We start from the raw sequence: 23447 nt of genomic DNA on the forward strand, positions 1-23447 counted from the left end.
GCCAACGGCCGACCGGTAAGGTTCCACCAGCAGTGCTGTCGACCGATTAGGGAATGCTAAAATGTACCTTGATTAGAGGCATTATCATACACGATAAATATGCACTCGAGCGATTGCAAGAATCGTGTGTGGTGGGGGTGCAAGATTTCAACTTCCGCAAGGCTTACCGTGCATCGGACTAATCGCCGGCAAACTGAGCCAAGCACATTCGAGCAAATAAACTAAGCTTAGCCGATTGTTACCCGTCGCGTCGGTCGGCTCTGCCGGACACCACCCATCGACGTTGTCTGCCGCACCGGCATGGAAGGTTTATTAAACTCGGGCTGATTGTTGAACGTAATGAACATCTGCTCTGGCAGGGCAATAAGCTTGATAAATTCGAACGTCAGTCGAGGCTGGGTTTGACGTCTGAGGGGTTCAATTTTCCTATATATGTACGGATAGGTAAGTAACACGGAGATCGAGTGAACCAATTTTCTTCAACAAAATTTCGCAGATTACCTTGCCGTGCATCTGCTTGGGCGTTTGAGACGTTTCCTGTTGCATATTGATAGGCCTTCATTTTGGTTTTCTGGGGTACCAATGTACATATGGATGCGGTCAACCCGGAGTTTGGCATGTGGTTTCGTACGCGTCACTTCGTCTGGCTGGTTGCGTATTGTGGGTGCATATGGTCTTGCGGTATTGCCAACTTCTCTGAAATTTTCAAATTGATTACATTAAATTTGACGGAAATTGTGGAATAAAAATAACCTATATTTTTTGCAAAATTATTGTTAATTTAGCAGACAGCTTTTCTATAAATAATATAATTTCTAATTATAAAAGCAGAGCATTAGTATTCAAAAGCTTTTAAACCATTTTTAACAGTCAGCGTCCTTTTAATTGAAAATTACTAAAATCATATGCATGGGGCATGTTTGTGTAATTTAAGCATTTAAGTCATGGCTGATTATGGCCATTTATTTTCCTACAAATTTATCTGAGGCGTCGTAAAAATTGGAATAGAAGATTTCGCACTTTGATTTATTGAAAAAGTGCATCCTGTTGTTGAATATGTCATTTTAAAAATTTAGGCACACATTCCAGCATAAATTGGATTTTGCGAGTAATTGTTAAGTGAATGAAAATTTGTGCCATTTCTTAATTTTTTTTTACTAATGGTGGCAATTTGATATTTTGGGATTGATTCCGTTTTCAATCGGGATAACTGCAATTTTGGGTGAATTGCATTAATAATAACGTACCCTAATTTACTATCGTTTTCTGCGTTTTACAGAATTTACTGAATGATTTATGCAGCATTGAAGACATATTACAATGTCATTAGAAAATTATGACAAGATTCAAATAACCTTAAACGAAACTTCAAAAAGAACTATCTCAATGAGACATTTTTGGACGTAAGCTTTTATGAATCCCTTCATGGACTTCAATTGTCTAAACATTCACAAAGTGCCCTATACCGTATGCGTGATAATGTTTGCACCATTCCTGACGGGGATAAAGTGAATACGGAAGCGTATAGGCATTCTTAGTAAGTATGTCCTTCCGTGGATTACTGAGCAATAGGGACCGGAGCCGAATGTGACCTTTCAGCAAGACGGGGCACCATGCCACACCTCGAACCGCACGTAGAATTGGCTCAAAGAACATCTATCGTTCTGGCCGAAAGATATGTGGCCGCCATCCAGCCCCGATCATAACCCCTTGGATTATTCAGTGTGGCACGTGATGAAGGGCAAGGCATGTGCCAAACGCCACTCCAGTACAGAAAGCCTCAGACAAACGTTGACCAGCGCCTGGAGAGATATGGATCCGGACTATATTATGAGAACCTGACGAGCTTTCTGGAAGCGTGTTTAGCCCCTAATTGCGACAAATGGAAATTCTATCGATGATTAACACAGGTTTAAGTTCTTATAAACATATCCTTTTTGAATAGATGATTTTTTCCACTTCTAAAATGTTCTGATTTTTTAATGTTTTCGCAATGAAAATATTAAAAAATCAGCTCATTTTAGAAGTGGAAAAAATTATCTATTCAAAAAGGATATGTTTGTAAGAACATTATCACGCATTTTTGTTGTTTTCCCAAACATCTCTAAGGTTCCCTGAAGTCTTCCAAGGTTCTTAAATCTTGTTAGAAAATTTCAATGCTTTCCTAACAGTCGTTGATCGTTTTTGAAGTTCATTCATCTTGTAGAACTGAACTTTTTTGATTTTTTTCTTCACTTTGCTAACGTTAATGTTTCCTGAGCTAATTTAAATAACGCTTAAATTTTTTTAAATCTATTTTCAGAAAATTCTTCTAAAATTAGCTTAATTTCCCTGAGGTTCTCTGAACTTGCCTGACGTTCTCTGAACATTGGTGGGAGCTTCTGAAAAGGAATAGCAGTTAAACTTTAGGAGTTTCTTAGAGGTTCGTTGAACTGTAGATAACTTTACCAGACTTCAGAGATTAGAAGCGTGTTTCAGAGAGAATCTGCGATCGTCAGAAGACAATGGAGATGTTTAGTGAGCTTGAAACGAGTGCATCAGGGGTGCCGTTTTTTCAGGTTTTCCCGGATCTTCTAGATGAATGGACATCCGGCTGAATATTTTTGGTATAGAAATGAAGATCTTAACTTAAAATTTGTAGCTCCTTGATTTTGATTATGAATAATGTGAAAAATTTCTTGAAAAACACCTTGAGGTCTTACATAACTGCAATCTTCAGTTAGCTGGAGATCTTTTGAATACTTCCTGATCAACCTATCGTTTTGGGAGACTATCTGAGAGATAACATCAGAATCTATGTATAACGATTTTCAGAATCATGAAAAATATTCAGAGAACTTTACCGAAAACTCGTCGATCTGAAGATTTTTTGAACACGTCTTGGGAGAATATCTTTATTTTTGAAAAGTTGGAGATCTTCATAATAATTCTTGATCGACCTGCCATCTAGGGAGAATATCTGAGAAAATATCCTATAAATTAAACCACGTTCCCTGAACTTCTCTCAAGTTCCATATTTTTCAAGCTCTCTTATTTCTACCAGGATCTCAAAATATCTATAAAAATCATCGACCTTTCGGAAGAACCTTCACCCTTATCTACAAAGTTTTTTGAAAATAAACGTTTCCAAAACTTCCAGAAGTTCAATGAGCTTTTTTGAAGAAAGATCTCTGACAAACTGCTATGAAGTTCCCTTAGAAGTTCTTAAAGAAGAAGATCGCTGAAGTTCTTAACAGTTTGCTGATTTTTTGAAAACATATGATCTTCTACGAATTCTCCTGAACTTTTTCAAAATTCTTTGCATTTTTATGAAGCTTACGCAGTTCTTTGAATTGTTAAGTAATTTGTTAAACTTCTACAAAGTTCGCAGCACTTTTACCGAGTTCGCTGCAATTCTTCATATCCCGTTGATTTTCCGCGAAGTTTGATCCACGATGCTCCCTGAACTTGTACGGAATCACCTACACAGATAAAAATTCTGAATTTTAATAGTGATGTAAACATTCATTCTTGACGCAACCGAGCAACTTGTAAACAATGTTGTTAACAACAATTGGCTTTTGTATACAATATTTGCTATATTGCATGAAATGTCTCAGAACTTTACATGAGATATAATGTAAACTTATATGATATGTGACGCTCCATTTATGTGCATCATACTGAACAGAAATTTACATCGATGCGCGTCGATGGGCAACCCATCGACGCTAGACCTGCTCCTGACAAATACCAGCTTGTCCAAGCCGGTAGCCTTGAACGAATTCAGCTCCAACCACCAAACGGTGGTGGCTGAATTGGGCTGCAACGTGGATCGTGCTCCAAGTCTGCACAAGGACTACCACCGCGTCAACTGGGCCCAGTTTGGACGCGTGGTAGACAGGCACATCATCGACAATCCACCGCCTAACACCGTGGAGGACATCGACCGAGCGTTGGAGGGACTCCACCAAGCCATAATCGTGGCTGACGAGTCTCTGTGAGGGGTAAGTTTATTGCCCAACTCTTGATTAACTTCACACTACTAAAAAGTCATGTAAATTTCGGTTCCCTGAGACCGACACATGTAAGCGGGCCTTTTGACATAAGAATCAGTTGAAAGAAACGTGAAAATCAATTCAATCAAACGTTCTCTTCGTCGACTAGCTGATGTTTCGGTTGGAGAACACTTAATTTTACATGATATGTTTGTTTACGTTCTATGATTTACGTCCAATATGGATTACGTCTCGTGTAAAAGTAGTTATTTCTAAGCGTGTTGAGCAATATTCGTAGAAGCCAGTTCCAAAGAACAGGAGATCTAGAGAGGAAACGTGAAATGGCCGATCTAAACAAGGAGATTGCTTCCAGAATGGTTTCACTCCCGATTGCTCCAGATCATTCTGGACGGTTGCCAAGGTCCTAAAGACGCACCCCGAACCCATTCCAACACTCAAAGATGAATATGATGACGATCGGCACATAATCAGGAGAAAGCAAATACGATTGGTGAGAATATTGCCAAACCGAACTTGCTTGGCTCCAACATCCAAAGTCCGCTCGAAGATCAGGTTGAACCTTGATTCCTCCCCTTGTGCTATCCCTCTGGAGGACCGAATCTCAGTGGATCAGATTTGCTCAGCACTGAAATGCACCAAAAACATGAAGGCCCCCGGTCTTCAACAGATGCTTGGAACTGCACTACTTTCAGCGAAAATCACACATATCCGCAAACCCGGGAAGGACCCAACATCAGCCTCCTTTCAGCGCTAAGCAAATTATTCGAGAAACTTATTCTCAATCGTTTGCTCAAGTTTGTCGAGGAACACAACATTCTTCTACCGGAACAGTTCGGGTTCAGGAACGGGCACTTCACAAATCATCAGCTAGTACGGGTGATGAATAGCATCCGAAGTAACAAGGCTGTATCCAAGTCCACAGCGATGGTAATGTTAGACGTTGATAAAGCGTTTGACAATGTCTGGCACAATGGGCTTGTATACAAGCTTTGTAACTTCAACTTTCCTTTGCGTCTTGTTAAAATCACCCGTAATTACCTCCAGCAAAGGTCGTTCAGGGTATCGTTGAATGGCTGTCTTGCAAACACGTTCTACATCCCAGCAGGTGTTCCGCAAGGAAGTCTGTTGGGCCCTTTGGTTTATAGCATCTACACTTCCGACATTACTCCCCTTAGAGACGGTTACATGTTTTTCCTATTCACCGATGATACTGCAATAGCCGTCAAAGGGAAGATGCCTCGCGAAATAACGAACAAACTTCAACGTTGCCTTAACGCTTTTGCTGATTATCAATGCCTCCAAACACACAAACAATCATGTTCCTCCATCGGCAACCGCCCAAACTAAAAGCGGCTCCCTCTTGTACTGTACTCATGGATGGCACAAGGGTTGAGTGGTTCGCCGAAGTAACCTATCTCGGGATGTTGTTCGATGAAAAGCTCCTATTCCGCTCGCATGTGGAGAAAATCGTAGTCAAGTGTTCCGCCTTGGTTAGGTGTCTGTATCCGCTGATTTGCCGCAGATCCCGCCTCTCAAGAGTGAACAAACTGGCTGTCTACAAACAAATCATAGCACCTGCGACCCTTTGCGCAGCTCCGGTGTGGAAATCATGAGCACAGACTCACAGGAATAAAAACCAGGTCCCTCAGAAAAGAGTACTGAGGTTGGTACTTGATCGTCCTTTCGATACAAGAATTTCCGATGGAGATCGTTCCTAAAGTAGATTTTCAAGTTGCTGGCATTAATACTAGGTTTGTACAGAAATGAAACTCATCAGAACATGCTTTGAAAAGCAGGTTAGGTGTATATAGTAGTTGTAGCTTAGTTGTAGTTGTAAATATTAGTTATAAGTAGTTTCCTTTTTCCAATTCCAAACAAACCAATCCCACCTAGGTGGTCATTCTCTAAACAGGCCTGATAGGACTAGAAACTGTTATTATTAATTAATTTTTTTTTTTTTTTTTCCTTTGGTTTGTTTTTTCCGTCGATCTTGTTTTCCGTGCTGAGCACCAATGCTACCGACGTGCCAGGAAGGCAGCTCCCACACCTGGACCCTACCTATCGACTCATCAACTCATGAACCGGGGACCAACGGCTTTACTTCCCATCCGAAGGAAGGCGTGATCAGAGATGTTATGCCTCAGAACATCCCGGCGGCGCCGACTGGGATTGAACCCAGGCCTGCTGGAGTGAGAGGTAATCACGCTTACCACTACACCACCGGCGCCGTTAATTAAAAATTTAAATGAACTTAATTCGAAGACACACATCTGTGTCACTTGAAAATTAATACATGTGAACCACAGAAATTCAAGAAATAAAGATCATTTAAAGTCAAAATTTGACTGTTCATCGTTTGACTGCCGAGTGCTGTGAAGGGGTGTTCGCTGAGTTGTACACTGAAAACGAAACTAAATCAAAGAGTGACTAAATTTTACTCAGTTGTAAGTCACTTTTACTCATTCGAATGGAAACATTTGAGTAACCTACGCATTTATAAATTTCTCCACACGAATGAGTAAAACTGACTCACTCTATGAGTAAGATTCGTTTGAGTGTAGCTTGCCATCTCGGCTAGAAAAAAAGTGATTCAAAATGCACAAGGCCTATTGGATGGTCAAGCTCAGTGTGCAATTTGCATCAAGTTCCATGTTTTAACTTGACAGCACGATTAGAAAACAGGTTTCTGTTTTCAGTGAAGTTATTCGGGCAAGACCTATCGCACGATTGGTCTCTCAGTTAAGAATTCCCTCAACATGCATATTATTATTATTATGATTATTACTCCTTCGTATGAAGAAATTTCTAAAATCGTAGGTTACTCATGCGCTCAGCAACTTACGCTTTTTGAAATTTCCCATACGAATAAGTAGAAGTGACTCACTCTCTAAGTTATATTCGTTTTCAGTATTTTGACTAGATATGAGGTCTCTAGTAAAGTTATTCAGATGGATAAGACCTATTGTAAACTGGACAGCTCAGATCAAAATTCTCATATCTGTTGGCGCTTATGTATCATTTGATTTCTGGTTGCTTGCTTTAATTTGACTATTCTGCTGCATAGAAGGTTGCTGTCTTTGGAGTTGTTCAGATGAATACAACAAATTCCGAATTTTATGTTTACATTCCAACTGGAATTATGCATCTGTCTTCAACTTTCATTTTATTTGCCGTTCTTGAGCAATGGTCACTATACAAAGCATACATGGGTGAATATCTCACGATATATGTAATCTTTCTCGAAAGAATAGTGGACAAAGAATAATGAAAGTATCTCACGATATATGTAATCTTTCTCGAAAGAATAGTGGACAAAGAATAATGAAAGTTATGAAAACTAAAACTCTAGCGTTCAGAATCATAAGGGCCTAACTGTAATGATCGTTTCTTTTTTGCTAATAACTCGGGGGGATTAACATTTCCCGGTGCATTTGATGTTGATTTTGCTAGTTAATACAACCTTTTAACATGCTGTATTGGAAAAAAAAAATTGGAAAATTGACTCAGTTAACTGTAGTAACGCAAATAGAAAATCGATGAAGAGAACCGATCATCGCAGTTAGGCCCTTATGATTCTAAATGTTAGAACTATAACTAACTATATCTTAGTTTAACATATGGGGTTTAATCTATTATTTTGGGAATTTAATATGCTGCAATGAAACAATCAAATTGACATTCCATTTATTCAATTTCAACATTTGCTATTTTATAGATCTTTATTTGTGCACAGGTAAAGATAAACTAGATTTAAGTTAACTTAAATAGGTTTTAGTTGAAAGCCACTTGTCACCTTTTCGTGGTACGTTACGGGTTCTAAGATCTACCACCGATTCCTAGTCTTGACTACTTCAAAGTAGAGAAACAGGATTTTTCAGTAATCAAAGGAACACATCTTAATCCTTGTTACTTTTTATGCCTTGTTGATAGTGACAAGACTCGGCTTTATCTACCGAGGATGATCTTTGAAACAAGGAAAAAAATGAGTTGGTTAGTCTTCATCTATGTGATTCCTAATCTTCTATTCGTTGTTCCCTAGTTTGAAGTGGTTAATACTAGGGTTCTGATGCATGGTAATTATCGGTGTCATACCTTAATTTTGTTGCTAAGGAATCCAATTTTGATTGACAAAGGGGCGTGCCTTTGGAGGGTACTCCAACACTCCGAAAGGTATAAATAGTGGGATCTTTCAATTAGAATCGATTCCATGCGGTGAAAGCAAGAATGACAACTGTATCAAAACCGAATACAAACATTTCTCAATAGTGATGGAGTAATGCGACATACACTAAACTAAGTACACGGGATACACTACAGTAGATCAAATTACTGGTCGCTGTGGTGTTATGTCCCGAACAGAGGATAAAAAAAAAACCACTTGTCAGTCATAGTACTGATGATGAAGATGAGATTTGTAATGTCAGGTGCACTTTGATTTCTAAAGTTTTTTTTTGCCATGACTAACATTAGTTAGTTTCCGACATTTGGGTGAACATATTTGGAACCTAATTATAAATAGTAAAATTATTGAGTTTCTAATCTCAAAAATTTAATCTTAATTTTAGTCTTTTAAATTTGTCGAATCCCTTTATGAAGAGCTTTGAGCTCTACGAGACGAACCAGCCCAAGGCTGAAAGTCTCGTTAATAAAGAAAACTAACCTAAACTAAGAGCTTTGAGTGTGTTGGTTTATTTCCTTTTAATTCCGTTATAATTGCTTATCTTTTGACAGATGCGCGTATTTCGTCTACTACTTGCAGACTTCATCAGTGCCAGTGGTGTTGAATACTTGGCACTGATGAAGTCTACAAGTAGTAGACGAAATACGCGTATCTGTCAAAAGATAAGCAATTATAACGGAATTAAAAGGAAATAAACCAACACACTCAAAGCTCTTCTTAATTTTAAGGTTTATTCATTAACCACCCGAACTAAAAAAAAAAATGAATTCTTAATTTTGGGGTAAAATTTCTAATCCATTTATTTGAAACGAAGTAGGCTGTGCCGGCGAACGGTCGGGTTTATTTTTGCTGTCAAGATTTTTTCTCGTGATTCCCCGATTCTCGTTTCATCCTCAGTCTTGGGAAAAATGTGTTTTGATTGAATAATCACCGGTTTCCAGTGCGGAAATTGTTCCTACACAAGTTTAATAATCAACATATAAAGTGAAATTATCGTAATAAAGTGCTAACACACCCAAAAATGAACCAATCCGAAGTGGCCAAGCTGATGTCACAGCTGAAGGTTGCGATCCGGCCCCGTCATCGCAACTTGAAAAACATCGACGGACCGGAAGGGCGGCTCGACAAGCTTCGCAAAACCGTGGCGGCGCTGATCAAACACGAACGGATCGAGCTGAACTACCAGCGAGCGGATGAAGCGCGGGGCTACACCGAGCGGCTGATCTCCGATGCCATCCGGTACGGGGATTGCCACAAGCCGACGATGGAAATGGCCGACTATTGGCTGACGGAGAAGCAGCTGGTGCACAAGCTATTCAAGGTGCTGGCGCCCAGGTTCGAAGAGTACAAAGTGTCTGCCACGCGGATGTACAAGGCACCGAAAGAATATCCCGGCTTGTATCGGAAGCGCGTGGTACTGGAGCTGCGGGGGAATCCGTATCCTTCGCTGGTGCAGAATTTGTACCAGAATGGGAATTTACTGCACAATGTTTTGCTGGACGAGGCGCGCAAGGATTTCCGCAAGGAAAAGTACGCGGAAATTGCGGCGCAGATTGGCGGTACAATGGAGACTCACTCATCACATTGGAACAACCAGATAAGTACACTTGCTTTTTATTTTATTCTACACATATATCCCAATCATTTTATAACTAAATACGTGCCAGGATAAAAAGTTTTTTTTTAATTCTGGAAGTGAGAATACACTTGTGTATTTTTGCGGGGCTTATTGTATCAGAAAATGACCTCAGAATGTACGTGCAGAAACAGGCATTCTTGAAATGGGTCGTTTGATGTACGATAGAGCTGTCACCTTCCATCTCCAGGGCTAAAAATATTTGCACATTCGACATACAGAAAATGCAGATAAGTTTCTTCCATAAAAACTCTGCCGGTACAGAGGGCGATGGATTGTACTCACACACACACACACACACACACACACACACACACACACACACACACACACACACACACACACACACACACACACACACACACACACACACACACACACACACACACACACACACACACACACACACACACACACACACACACACACACACACACACACACACACACACACACACACACACACACACACACACACACACACACACACACACACACACACACACACACACACACACACACACACACACACACACACACACACACACACACACACACACACACACACACACAAACACACACACACACACACACACACACACACACACAAAATTTCTAATCCATTTATTTTGTTTTTAATATATTATTGAATAGAGCAGCAAAAATAATCTTGTAGTCCTACGTCAATAATGCAGTCCTACTTTGGACACACCCCTTAATTTGCTTTCAAATGCTTCTACTGAAAGATTCCGTTAGGAGGCCATACATTGTCTGAATTCCTACTATCCGTCTAAGGACAGCAGGACGATCCTTAGATTGAGAAACGCTGACATAGACGGTTAATAGGGAATCGATATTTTGTATGAACGACTGTTTTCGCAGATTGCGAAAATTTCTCCAAAACTGTCTTCCAAGTTTATAAATAGACCCTTATTTCACCGTTATTAACCCTTATGTGACATTCAAATGGAAAATATGAACCCGGATATCTCGTCACAAACATAACTGTTGAATAGCGTGGTAGGCGATGAAGAGGATTTATGAAATCACACGCCCAGTCATCTCTATGATAGCTTGACATTAAAGTTTCACTTGAAGATCATCCGCATAATCCCCCCATCGCAAAATCAACTCCACTCTGTAGGTTTATTATCGTGCAAACCACATCCCCTAGAACAATATTGATACTGCATCTCCGGACCGGATTCCAATTCTACTGAGTGTTTGTTGTTAGTCAGCTCGAAATATAACAACAGTCGAGGACGGACTGCGTGCGGGGGTGATATCTGACACCAATATGTGTATCCATCGCGGAACATGTTGTTTGTACATATGCTAGATTGAAGCACAAAAACACGACATTGTGCGCGTCGTCGATCGGCCGCTTGCTCGGTTGATTATCCACTGCTACATAATTATTTAATCAATCCATTATTCCATCCCAGTGCCTCAACGCCTCTGACTTGCCCCAATTTTCCTCCTCCGAAGCACTCGGAAGGGACCTATTAGCATTAATTTCCGATAAAAATAACAAATTAGTGATGAACAAATCCGCCGGATGGAATTTTTGCTCTGGCTCATAAAACACTTTCCTCATTATGTGTGTGTGGGTGTGGTTCCTTCAGGGACGGATGGTTCGATTAGCTTCCCTCCTTTCGTTTAGGTTGTTGAAGCAGCAGAGCCATTAAAGCTGTGTGTGGTGGCGTAACTTTTGCTTCCCGAGTCCTTCTCACAATGTCTCCGTCTCGGTGCACAGCCTGGGAAAGCCATTAGCCAAATCCACCCCCTTCTCGAACGAAACAACCGACCGACCGACTGACTGGCGGTGAAGACTCCTTGGAAGCTCCTCCAAAGAGACAATAAAATTGAATAATTCATTGTACATGTGCCATTCTGGGCTCTTTGCTGATAGGGGAGCAACAAAGCATTGGTGCAATCGTTGTTATTGTTGTTCGAGATTGTCGTAACAAACATACACAGATCGTCTGGAGAGTCAAAACGGCCATCAGCAGGTGGTAAGTGTTCTGCTACCACCTGCAGTAGCTTACAAGGACCTCTCTATAGAATGCCAAACCGGACTGTAAGTTATTTCGGTTCCATACAACGAGAGTGTAGAAGTTGTTGAAAATTGAAATCCTGGCACAAATCCAGCTCCGTTGGAAGAGGAAACTTGAATCAGCTTGCTGATAGATTCATGAGACGGTTGTGCCTAGTAAACAATCGATGCATATACGAGTTGATTACCATTTGAAGAACAATTCCAACACATTGCAAGCCTTGTCGTAAGTGGTCCGATCTTGTTTTGTCACTGAATAATCTAAAGAATGTAAGTTACACAGTTATACAATTGCTTGTCGAAAGGCTTTATACAGATTCTGGCCACTTCCCCGGTGAAATTTCATTAAAAAAATTCCGTTTTTAATGCATTTTTAAATTTGTTGTTCGTGGTACTCAGCATACCGAAGATGTTTGGGACCGGTGCCGGATGACGGATTGTTGGATCTGTATCTGGAATCAGTATTCATTGAAATGCACGTGAAATTAAACTAAAAGCGATTTAAAGACATTTAAATAATTTGATTCTAACAACTACTAGGATAATTTACGTATTTTCATGGGATTATTCTTGACGTAACGCACACATATGCAGTGTTTGTTAGTTTACATTCATCTAATGCTATAATTCATTACAATCGATAGAATTGTCCAAAACTGTTTTAAAACGCTTTTGCAACGCTCCAAAATTCTTAGGTGAGCGTCCCTGAGTGTCGGCAACATCTTTTTCTTTGGCAACCTTTCGTGTTAAGCTGTTCTATTATCGGCAACTTGAAATCAGCAGCAGAAAAACCTAGCAAAATACGTTTTCTCAGTCTTAAAAATCCAATCAGATTGATTCTGAATGATTCTTTTGATGAGAAAAATACAATGAAATCACCGTGTGTGGTTGCCAAAGCCGACAATTACCCTACTAGCAATTTAAAATCTTAAAATAAACCACTCCTCAAAACATTCAACGTCAGAATTCTCATTCGCGTACGTGCTCACACTAATTTGACTTTTCAATTGCTCTCTTGCCATTTCTCTATTTTTTTTCCAAGGCCGAACAAAAATGGTTACATTTTAAAAACTGCAATTTCACGCTTACCAACCATATTACTTCTACATGGACATCGCTATACGTCATTCGCTCCAATCCAAACTGCAGATCCCCACGTGAGCTGCAGGAAAACCGTGTCTCTTTCGTCGTCCACTTCAGCAGCATCGTAAACAATCTAATGGTCCAGTGAAAGTCCTTCTTCTACTTTCGCTGCACTATGTATAGTCGCTGTCGCATTGTCTGTCAAGTCCCTTGCTCCATGCTTGGCTGAATTGGGTGAAATGAGTGAAAAACAACGCAAAATGAAAACACTGGAAAATGACTCGGAACACTATCTTTCATGGATGGCAGCGTTCGAAGAAAAAAGGGCATTTTTCCGCAGGACCCATTGTCGTCGCCGTCGTTGCATAGTTTATATCGGAGTGCACCTTTCGTGAAATGACCTGCTCCGAATCTGCAGCGAACCTTGAAGAAAGCATCGGCAGCAACTCGGTTTTCATTTAGAAAATGCACAAATCAGGTCCCTGCACCCACAAGTTGGCGGAAAATTTTAGAACTGAATCTAGATGAGTCGATTGACTCGGTTGCTTCGGAGATTACACCATTCAGCACAGTACAACCGACAGATAGACAGACAGTAACAGTAAATACACATTTAGACGCAACAATTCCCAGCATAATAGATTTTAAATCCGTTTAAGCTGTTATATAATTTCCAGGGCATAAATCACATTCGTATGCTTGCCTGCCCGACTCTATCTGTCTGGTGTTGGCAAAACAAAGGATAGGAGATAGCACCCTCAGAGAGCCACCCGACCCATCATCCTCGCCGAGAGAGCACAGTGTCATGCAGTTACTGCTGAACCATTTGTTGATAATCATAAACATATAAACATGGAGATTGCAGATTGCTCGCTTCTTCCAATTACCCTACTTTGCGGGAACTTTTCCATTTGAGCCAAACCACCACCGCGACCACCGCTCGCTCTGTTGACTGGGAATGCAACACCCGTTTTGTTGTGTTCGCGCGCTGATGCACTTTGCTCGCTGCTGCTGTTGGAGTGCATCTAATTGTAATATTCTCTCGCCGCGCTGTGCCGTGCCACCCCGCAAACATACACTTTGACGGTATTTGAAGTATAAAATAGATGGACGAACAGAGTAAAAGAGTTGCGGAGATAAAGCGGTTGATAGAGCGGACTTGTTTGGTTGCACTTTGGTGAACTCTATTTATCTCCCGTGCGCGCGAAAGCTCCCCAGGGGCGGCTGATGGTATAAATCACCTCAGAAATAGATTGATGCATGCAACCGATGATAGACGAACCGTGATGATTACCCACCGTAGATAGATGATGGGGCTGCTGATTGTTCGGAGTTGTAAGTCTTGTGATAAATATAGAAATAAAAGTGGAAACATTGTTTCCGTTTGTAATTTAGACAATGAGCAATGTGTTTGATGAACGAAAGTTGTCTGGCAGTGTTTTAAGACCGTTTTCATGTTCATTAAAATTTAGTTGTGATGAAAGCATCACATATTTTGATGTGAAAATTGAAATACAAATTTTAATGTTAAAATTTAAATTAAATCATGAGCGTGATGGTTGTCATTATGAAGCTTGCTGACATCTTGGAAAATGTTAATATAATGTTAAAAAAATTGGCTACATTATTTTAATTCTTTTTTTATCAGCCTTATATTGGTGTTATATTGCACTTTTTTTTAAATAATATTTTTCGTGTTTCGTAATATTTGAACGGGACCCAAGAAGGAAATAATCTTGAAGTCTCTCTGAAGATCGGTCAATATCACCGATTTATCCCAGGAATATAACTCTTTCTGTAAAAATTTGTGGTCCTGAGAAGAACCGATTGTTCGATCTACGTTGTCCGATGCAAAAATGAGCTTCGGTACGACATCGTTCTTAACTTAAAGCTCATCCTGCCTAATTTCATCCGGTCGGCTCTCCACAAATGAGAAATAAATATGGAAACCCGCCAGCATGATATCGGGTAGGGGCGGATAGCTTTATGCAAAAAACAGCTCGTTGAAGAGGTGAGGCTCCTTCCACCCCATCGATGGTTGTCAAGGTGATAACGCCGTCCCACAGTGGATTGAATGCTCAATATTACGAACTTTTTTATTTGCGCCTTCAATAACGATTGTTTCACCATGGTGTCTTCAGAAGAGTTTTTGTATACAATAAGGCGCAAAGTCTAGTGATGAGTTTTAGTTCGGTACTCCACCGTAGGTGGCGCTGCAAAATCTACATTTTTACATTTACAAGATAGGTATGTAGTGTCTTCAGGAAAGTTGTAGTATATTTCAATACAAAAATCTTTGCCTTTGTCTTATTTTTTTTAGATACGTAGTGAATTATATGACTGTTCCACAAAATTTAGTTTTTTTGCAGTTTTTATCACATATTTAATCGATATTGAAGACGCAAATAAAAAAAGTTCGTGATTTTGAGCATTCAAACCACTGTCCGTCCGCTGCGAGGAAAATGTTTCTGCACGACGGCAGAGTGTTTGCCACGCCGTCGAAACGGAAATGAGCAGAGGCACTTTCATAACTTTTCAAATTCAAACAGAACGATGTGCAATCAAGTTACTCGATTATGACGACTGAGTTTGAGGAAAACATTGATTTCATGAAAACAATGAATAAATTATCATTTGCACATTTTTCAAAAGTTTTTTTTTATTGAGAATTGCAAAAGTATTTATCTCAGCAGATTTGTTGAGTTATATCCTATCGAAGGGCGTATTTGGATTTTAATTTCTTCTATAAATGACAGAGTTACAAGCGTTCAAAACCTAACGCTATTTCATCACACATTTTTTATTTGCACCCCAGTATAGTCCACAAAGACGTAGTTCTACGTCAAAACATAAATCTGCTCTATCAGCTAATACTATATAATATTTGAACAAGATCCAAAACGAAAGGTCTAGAGGAACTAGAACCACAAATTGAAACGTTTCTCGGACGGGGGGAATCTTCTATCGGTGGATTATAAAATAAACGGACGAAAAAGTTGGCTTCAAAGTGTTTATCCCTCTACGGTTCGATTCTAATCGATGTCAACATTGCATTAGAAAACTGTCTAAACTGATTGTCTACTTTCCTTGAGGCGAGATGCGATTTCGCCAGTTGTTCAAAGGATATCAAAACAGGAATTTTATTATTTACACTAAAATGGATGAGTTTAGAAGTTAGATGTCTTCAGGTTTGTTTTGCACAAAACTCCTAAAAGAGAGATTCATAAATTATTCTATGAAGACAGAGCTGTGGTCACTATTTTGAAGCCAGTCACTAAAAAAGTCACAAAAGTCACTATTTCCTTAAAAATAGTCACTAAAGTCACTTTTTCACTAATAAATGTTGAAAATGTTGAAATTAAGTACTTGGCACTAAGAAAGTAATTTTAACAAAATATACATATCTAATGAAAAATTGAAAATTTTTTGACCAGTGAACCGCAAAGCTTTAGAGCACCAGCAAAACTATTGGGAAATGCTTTCAATTTCGATTAAAAGTTGGGAAAAATATACACCTTTCCCAAAAAATTCAATTGCGATTAAAAATCGGGGAAAATATACCTCCTTTCCCAGAAAATAAACTGTAAACCTTGGAAACTTTCCAAATGTATTTATCTGTGATAGATTTTCAAAAGTATTTCATGGATATACAGAACTTTAAAAAATCCAAAATAAATTTCAAGAGAATTTTAATCGATTCTAGGGATGACACGAAGAAGAATACCAAAGTACAGACTACGAAAGTCTAATGTATAAATAAGTGCCCGGAGGACCGATTTCATCTCCGCTTAAATCTTAAGCCAGGTTTACCTTTATAAAACTTGGCTTAACACATACGAGAAAAAAATCCAATGGAATCGAATTTTGAGGGTTCAATATCAAAGGAATTCTGAGAAGAGTTTCAAAGTTATTCTGTGATGGATTTTTGTTTTGATAATTCTGAGGAAATACTATGGGAATTCTAAGGAGAATGAATGCAGGGGAGAAGTCCAAGATTCTAAGCAGAAATTTATTAAATTTCTGAGGTTAATTGCATGGAAATTCTAAGGAGCATTCAAATAAATTTAAAATAGATTTATGGAAGGAGCCCTTCAGGGAGCTTCTAGAAGAATCAACAAAAAATTGTTGAAGATGTTGTATTCAAATAATGATGAGGAGATGAAAGTATAGAGTTGATAGTTCCGTTAGAGTACGGCAGTGTGAAAATTGTATATAGAGAGTAGAAAGCGAGCAAGTACAACTTTTTAGGAAGGTACAAATCGGTTTGATCATCTCTCTTTACCAAACTCCTTCGTTGGAGAGGGATGGTGAGGGGTATTCCTCCCGCCTCCACTGGTAAAAAGAGATGATCGCAGACTCGCTCATGTACCGCCGATGTGTTTGAAACAGTTCTATCGATTTTTACCGCACTCAAGTTGTTATCTGAAGGGGTTTTTATATACACAATATATACATTATAATATACAAATATCAGAATTAAAGCGGAGATTTTATACGATAGATGAGGAGATTCAATTATAGAGTTGATAGTTCCGTTATAGTGCGGCAGTGTAAAAATTGTAAATACAAAGTTAAAAGCGAGCAAAGGACAATTTTTAGGAAGGTACGAAACGGGTCGTTGTTCACGTCAGATGGCGACATGAGTGAAACAATCGATAGAACTGTTTCCGCACATCGGAGGTACATGAGTCAATCGCCGATTATCCTTTTTACCAGTGGTGGCAGGGGGAAACACCCCTCAACATGCCTCATTAACGGATGAGCTTGGTAAAGGAGAGGCTCTACTCGATTCGTACCTTCCTCAAAATTGTCCTTTGTTCGCTTTCTACTGTCAATATACAAATTTCACACTGCCTTACTATAACGCAACTATCAGCTCTTTACTTTCATCTCCTCATCTATCGGATAAAATGGTCACTTTAATTCTGATATTTGATGTTAAGCATTTCCAACTACGAAAATAATCTATTTCCAAGAATTTTGTTGATTGTTCTGCAAAGAATTTCAATAATGCAATATGAGTTTGGTAAAAGCTTATTTCCCTCCAAGTTTAAGAGATGGGAACTTATTCTAAAAAAGTTCTTGAGATCATTCTTAAGAAATTCTGTGAAAAGTTCATAGCGAATTATCAAAGTTATCTACCTAGATACATCAAATTTTTAAACATTTCGAACGCAAAATCAAATTCAAGCTCATAAAAAAATGGGAATTACTATTTGCTAGGCATCATGTATAACGTAAGCAAAAGTAAATGATTCAAATTACTTCAAATTAGAGGAATTTATGAAATTTGATTTTAAGTTCCATGACAAATAATTTTATTTCAATATCAAACCGTATTTGAAATTCTAAGTTAATTAAGTTAAGTAGACTCCTGAGCGGAAAAGAGCCTCCCAGAATGTTTTTCGCTCAAGTTGGAAAAAATAAAATTTTATGATTTTTAAAGTTCTATCACCGCTAGTATGTCGATATATTTTTTTTATATCAAATGAAGCACTTTTTTTCCAATCAAAATAGTAAATTTTCAAATATACTGGACTGAGCGAAAAAACTGAGGAATTATTTTTAGCGCAGGAGTCTACGTTGGTGCAAAATGAGGAATACTGAACAAAGTTGAAGAAGGCATTAGGGGATTTTTTATAAATATCTGTCAGGTTTGGGCCGAAGGGTCTAAGAATTTGATATGAAACTTTGCCTAGAGTTAATGGTAATAAGCACACAAAAAAAACAATGAGTGGTCGATTTTCCCGGAAAATTTTAGTTGAACTTTTTTGATTTTCCTGGACGTTACATACTTTCAAAATTCATAACTCATAATTCTAGTATCCAGTGGAATAAAATTGATTTTTTTAAATTCATAGATCATGAACCAAGTATCGAATGGCACAAAAATGAATAGTAAAATGTTATAAAAATTCCCTTAGAAATCCATAATCCATTTCCCACGATATTTTCATCGTGGAGAATGAATGCATCGAAAAACAGGAACACCTATTTTTTGAGTCATTCACAAAACAAACATTTTCTTGATTGAAAATTACTAAGATTTTACTGGTGAAAGTTTATTTGTTTCACCGTTTATTTAATTATAATCGAAAATTACTAACAGACAGCTGTTTTACAAACATCTGGCGACAACTCACTGATGAGGCAATCAAACCTCACTTTCAAGCTCATCCCCTGATCCTATTCTCAAAAATTCTAACCAAGAGTAAACCGCGAGCAATCGGTTCCATCCATACTAGACGTAGATATAAGTAAAAATAGTAATGTTATAAAAACTAATTATCGGCTCTGTAAAGCTTACGTGATTGCGCATTTCAAATAAACGAACAAGATTAAAATATATGCATTACAAGTCTCTAGATAGCAGAGAAATGAAGATATTTAACGCTATCCCGAACTAAATAAATACTAGCGTTGCGTTGGTATTTTTCATTAAATGAGCGGCTATTAGATACACAATTGGTTAACTGTGTAGGAAATGCTAAGGCTCTTTCTTGTTTTGACAAGATATTGGGCAGGGGCGACCCCGGCGTAGTGGTTAACATCCATACCTCTCACGCCAAAGTCACGAGTTCAAATCTCACCCCCAGACAAGTCACGAATGACCCAAGAGTGTCAAAGTGACTATAATATAAAAAAAAAAAAAAAAAAATGTTGGGCAATTTTCAACTTTAATGACATTAGGAGCAACACGCGCTAGAATTGTGTGCCTGTGTAAAGTTTTGGTAGATTCGTCATTTGGCGTGGAACTGATCTAATGGACACTTGCTCCTCCACTATGCGGTGGGACTTCACATGAAACGGCTGTAAATTAGATGGACTCAACAATTTGTCAAAAGGAGTGTACCCCATTAGGCATAAATACGTTAGGCATACGGACGTTAGGCATAATGTCATTAGGCATAATGGAAGTTAGGCATAATATACGTTAGGCATAATGGACGTTAGGCATAAAATATCTTGCTGCTGTGCAACTCTAGAAACCTGTTTCGACATATTTACTTAGATCCAAGATTAGTAGCGATAGCGCTTAAGTAATCTGGCAATGAAAACTCAGCATAGTTTTGAACTACACAGCTAAAAAAAAGTAGTGTAAATTTCCGTTACTATGATGCACATAAATGGAGCGTCGTATATCATACAAGTTTAGATTATAGATCGTGTAAATTTATGAGACATGTCATGCAATATTCCATATATTGTATGCAACTGTCCACTTTTGTTTGCAACCTTTCTTGCAAGCTGCTAGTTTACGTGAAAAGGAAGTTTACATGTATGAATGTTTGCATGCATGGATGTTTACATCGCCAGTAAAATTAAGAATTTTTTGGTGTGTATATCTTGAAATCAATCGCATATAGCAATAAAAAAATCACACATTTGTTGTAATATATTCTTACACACATATTGCAATTGTCAAAGAAGAAAAGGTTTTCCTCAAAGAACAGCTCATGAAATAAAGAATGGTGAATTCTGTGATTTTTCATTCTATAATAAAAAAAAAATACTTGCTGCTTCCAGGATTTCCTGCCATACTTTTCGATACAACGCTTCTGTTTTTGTTGTCATCAGAATGAAAACCAGCGGAACCGTCTGCTGATGTGAGGGAGCGATACTTCCATGAACAGTGACGAGTTACCGAAACAAACAAGGAACTGTGGCAAACGTACCATCTGTAACCCAATACTTTGCTCCAAAAATTAAGGCTCTTTCATTATTGTCACTGAAGTCAGCAATCAATAGACGGTCCCCATTATCATCCTTCTGGAATTCATCGGGTAGATTATGCCTAACGTCCATTATGCCTAACGTCCTTTATGCCCAACGTCCATTATGCCTATCGTACATTATACCTAACGTTCGTATGCCTAACGACCGTATGCCTAACGTCGTGTACCCTGTCAAAAGCTCAATCTTGCCATATGCTGAAGATATCAGTCATTTTCAACTATTATAAGGAAACTAAGCGCTGAGAATTTGCATTGCATGAGTAGCCATTGAAAAGAAAAACTCCATCTTGTCCAGAGACTTTCATTTACCGTCACAATTTCCAGACAAATTATATAGACACTAGTGACACATAGCGGTGGAGCTTTGAATGAAGCTGTTGGTCATAAAGGGTGATACGGTCAAAATGTGGTCAATATCAACTTGACGTATTTCTTTCAATTTTGCATTTAAAAAACCTGAACACCCCTCATTTTGAAGGTGTGTGTGTGTAGAATGTTGCTCCTATTTTGATTTTGGAATTCACTCTTCAGTTGTCAAAATGCCGTCCAAGCAAGAAGAGCAGCGTATCAAAATTTTACTCGCACGCAAAGTTGGCAAAATCGCTAAAAGTTGCCAAATCAACCGTTACAAATGTAATTAAAGTGTTTGGGGAACGTTTGTCGACAGCCAGGAAGTCTGGATCGGAGGGAAATCGAAAACCGGAAGCCGCTGAGACGACAAAGAGAGTTGCCGGTAGTTTCAAGCGAAACCCTAACCTCTCTCTCCGAGATGCCGCAAATAAGCTGGGTGTATCGTCTACAACCGTGCATCGAGCCAAAAAACGAGCCGGACTATCGACTTACAAGAAGGTAGTGACTCCAAATCGCGATGATAAACAAAATACGACGGCCAAAGTGCGATCCCGGAGGCTGTACACGACGATGCTGACGAAGTTTGACTGCGTGGTAATGGACGACGAAACCTACGTCAAAGCCGACTACAAGCAGCTTCCGGGACAGGAGTTTTATACGGCAAAAGGAAGGGGAAAGGTAGCAGATGTTTTCAAGCACATGAAACTGTCAAAGTTCGCAAAGAAATATCTGGTTTGGCAAGCCATCTGTACCTGTGGCTTGAAAAGCAGCATTTTCATAGCTTCCGGGACTGTCAACCAAGAAATTTACGTGAAAGAGTGTTTGAATAAACGTCTACTGCCTTTCCTGAAGAAACACGGTTGTTCCGTACTGTTTTGGCCGGATTTGGCATCTTGCCATTACGGTAAAAAGGCCATGGAGTGGTACGCCGCCAACAACGTGCAGGTGGTTCCCAAGGACAAGAACCCTCCCAACACGCCAGAGCTCCGCCCAATTGAGAAATACTGGGCTATTGTCAAGCGGAACCTAAAGAAGACCAAAAAAACTGCTAAGGGCGAGCAGCAGTTCAAGGCAAACTGGCTTTCTGCGGCGAAGAAGGTGGACAAGGTGGCTGTACAAAATCTGATGGCAGGGGTCAAGCGTAAGGCCCGGCAATTCGGATTTGGAAAAGCGGAAGCCTAACTGAATATTTTTCCTGAATTTTATACTAATTGAACTTGAAAAAGAAATTTAATTTGATTTTTTAAATAAACGATTTCACCGATTTACACGCGTTTTCCCTAGACCAAATTTTGACCGTATCACCCTTTATCATCTTGTCAAATTTTGAAGGCATAGATCATTTTGAGCTGCGTCGTTCACTTAACGATGCAACTTCAGCTGCGTCTTTCGGACAATGACAACACACTCAGATTTGAGTTTCGTTAACTAAAATTCTCAAAAACACAGGTTAATCCTAGACTGAGTAACATTTTCGTCGATGTTCCTCATATTTGAGCAGATTTTAGAGGAAATACGAGAAAAATCTTACTCAGCCAGCAGGGTCGCCACTGGATTTAGGAAATAAAATTTCTGGTATTTTACCGGTTTTTCCAGGGTGCCTAATTTATTTTTTCCGGCTTTATGCAAAATTTGGTAAAAACAAATACCGGCATAGTTGATTTCAGCAATAGGTGTCACTGAAATTTTTTTATGGGATTAAGACAAAAGGAACATCATCTCAAACGAAAAAAAAGGAAGTATGAATTTTGAAAATTTGTAAGGCTTTAAGTTCGCAACAGGTTGTCAAATTGTGTTTCATAATTAAGATAATTTTTTAAAGTCCGAATCTTTTTTAGGTCTCAGATGCATGTAAATTTTCTGAAAGGTTCTAAAGGCCCAAATGTAATTGGGCCGGGAGGGGCATTTGACCGAATGCTATAAAGTGATAGATTGATAGAAGGGTTTTTTTTTTAAGATAACCCATGATACATTTTGAGGCACTTTTCAAATTTTTAGACTTCAAAGAAACTTAATTTTAAAAATTGCGTTCTTTTGAAGATCTCAGTTTAAACAAAATTCGGAAATCATGAACTAAGATAACATTGTAGAAATATGACACAGAGAAGAATTGTCTGGAGAATTTTGATGTGAATGCCAAAAGTGTTTTGAGGAGAATTGTAGTCCTCTACAATGCACTCTCTTTAGGAATTCTGAGGGCAAGTGTAAAGAAATTTGACAAGAATGACTAGACATTGAAGAAGTTTGCAAGTAGTAAACGAAAAACGTATAGTGAAAGTGAAAATGATACAATAGTAGTAGAATTAAAAGGAAAAATAGCGTAAAAGGTATAAGAATTTCCATGTAATTTTGAGAAGCAATTCTAGATTATTGCCAGGGGAACTTGTTACCGTTGTGGTTTCTTTACC

The 23447-nt window shown here is 38.8% G+C and overlaps 2 protein-coding genes across 2 annotated transcripts in view; one reads left to right on the top strand and one right to left on the bottom strand.

The window, feature by feature from the left end:
• The window catches only part of pip (pipe), a 474881-nt gene that overhangs the window by 107158 nt on the left and 344276 nt on the right, over positions 1 to 23447 (bottom strand). The window lies entirely within an intron of this gene.
• On the top strand, positions 9040 to 22493 carry LOC135702746 (large ribosomal subunit protein bL17m-like). Its single transcript, XM_065223798.1, has 2 exons — positions 9040 to 9737; positions 22489 to 22493. Exons 1-2 carry the CDS (start codon positions 9200 to 9202, stop codon positions 22491 to 22493), a joined length of 543 nt encoding a protein of 180 aa, XP_065079870.1. The 5' UTR covers positions 9040 to 9199.

This window comes from Ochlerotatus camptorhynchus, unplaced genomic scaffold (assembly GCF_037179485.1).
Source record: "Ochlerotatus camptorhynchus isolate MF236.1 unplaced genomic scaffold, CSIRO-AGI_Acam_v1.1 ptg000196l, whole genome shotgun sequence".
Classification (NCBI taxonomy): Eukaryota; Metazoa; Arthropoda; class Insecta; order Diptera; family Culicidae; genus Ochlerotatus; species Ochlerotatus camptorhynchus.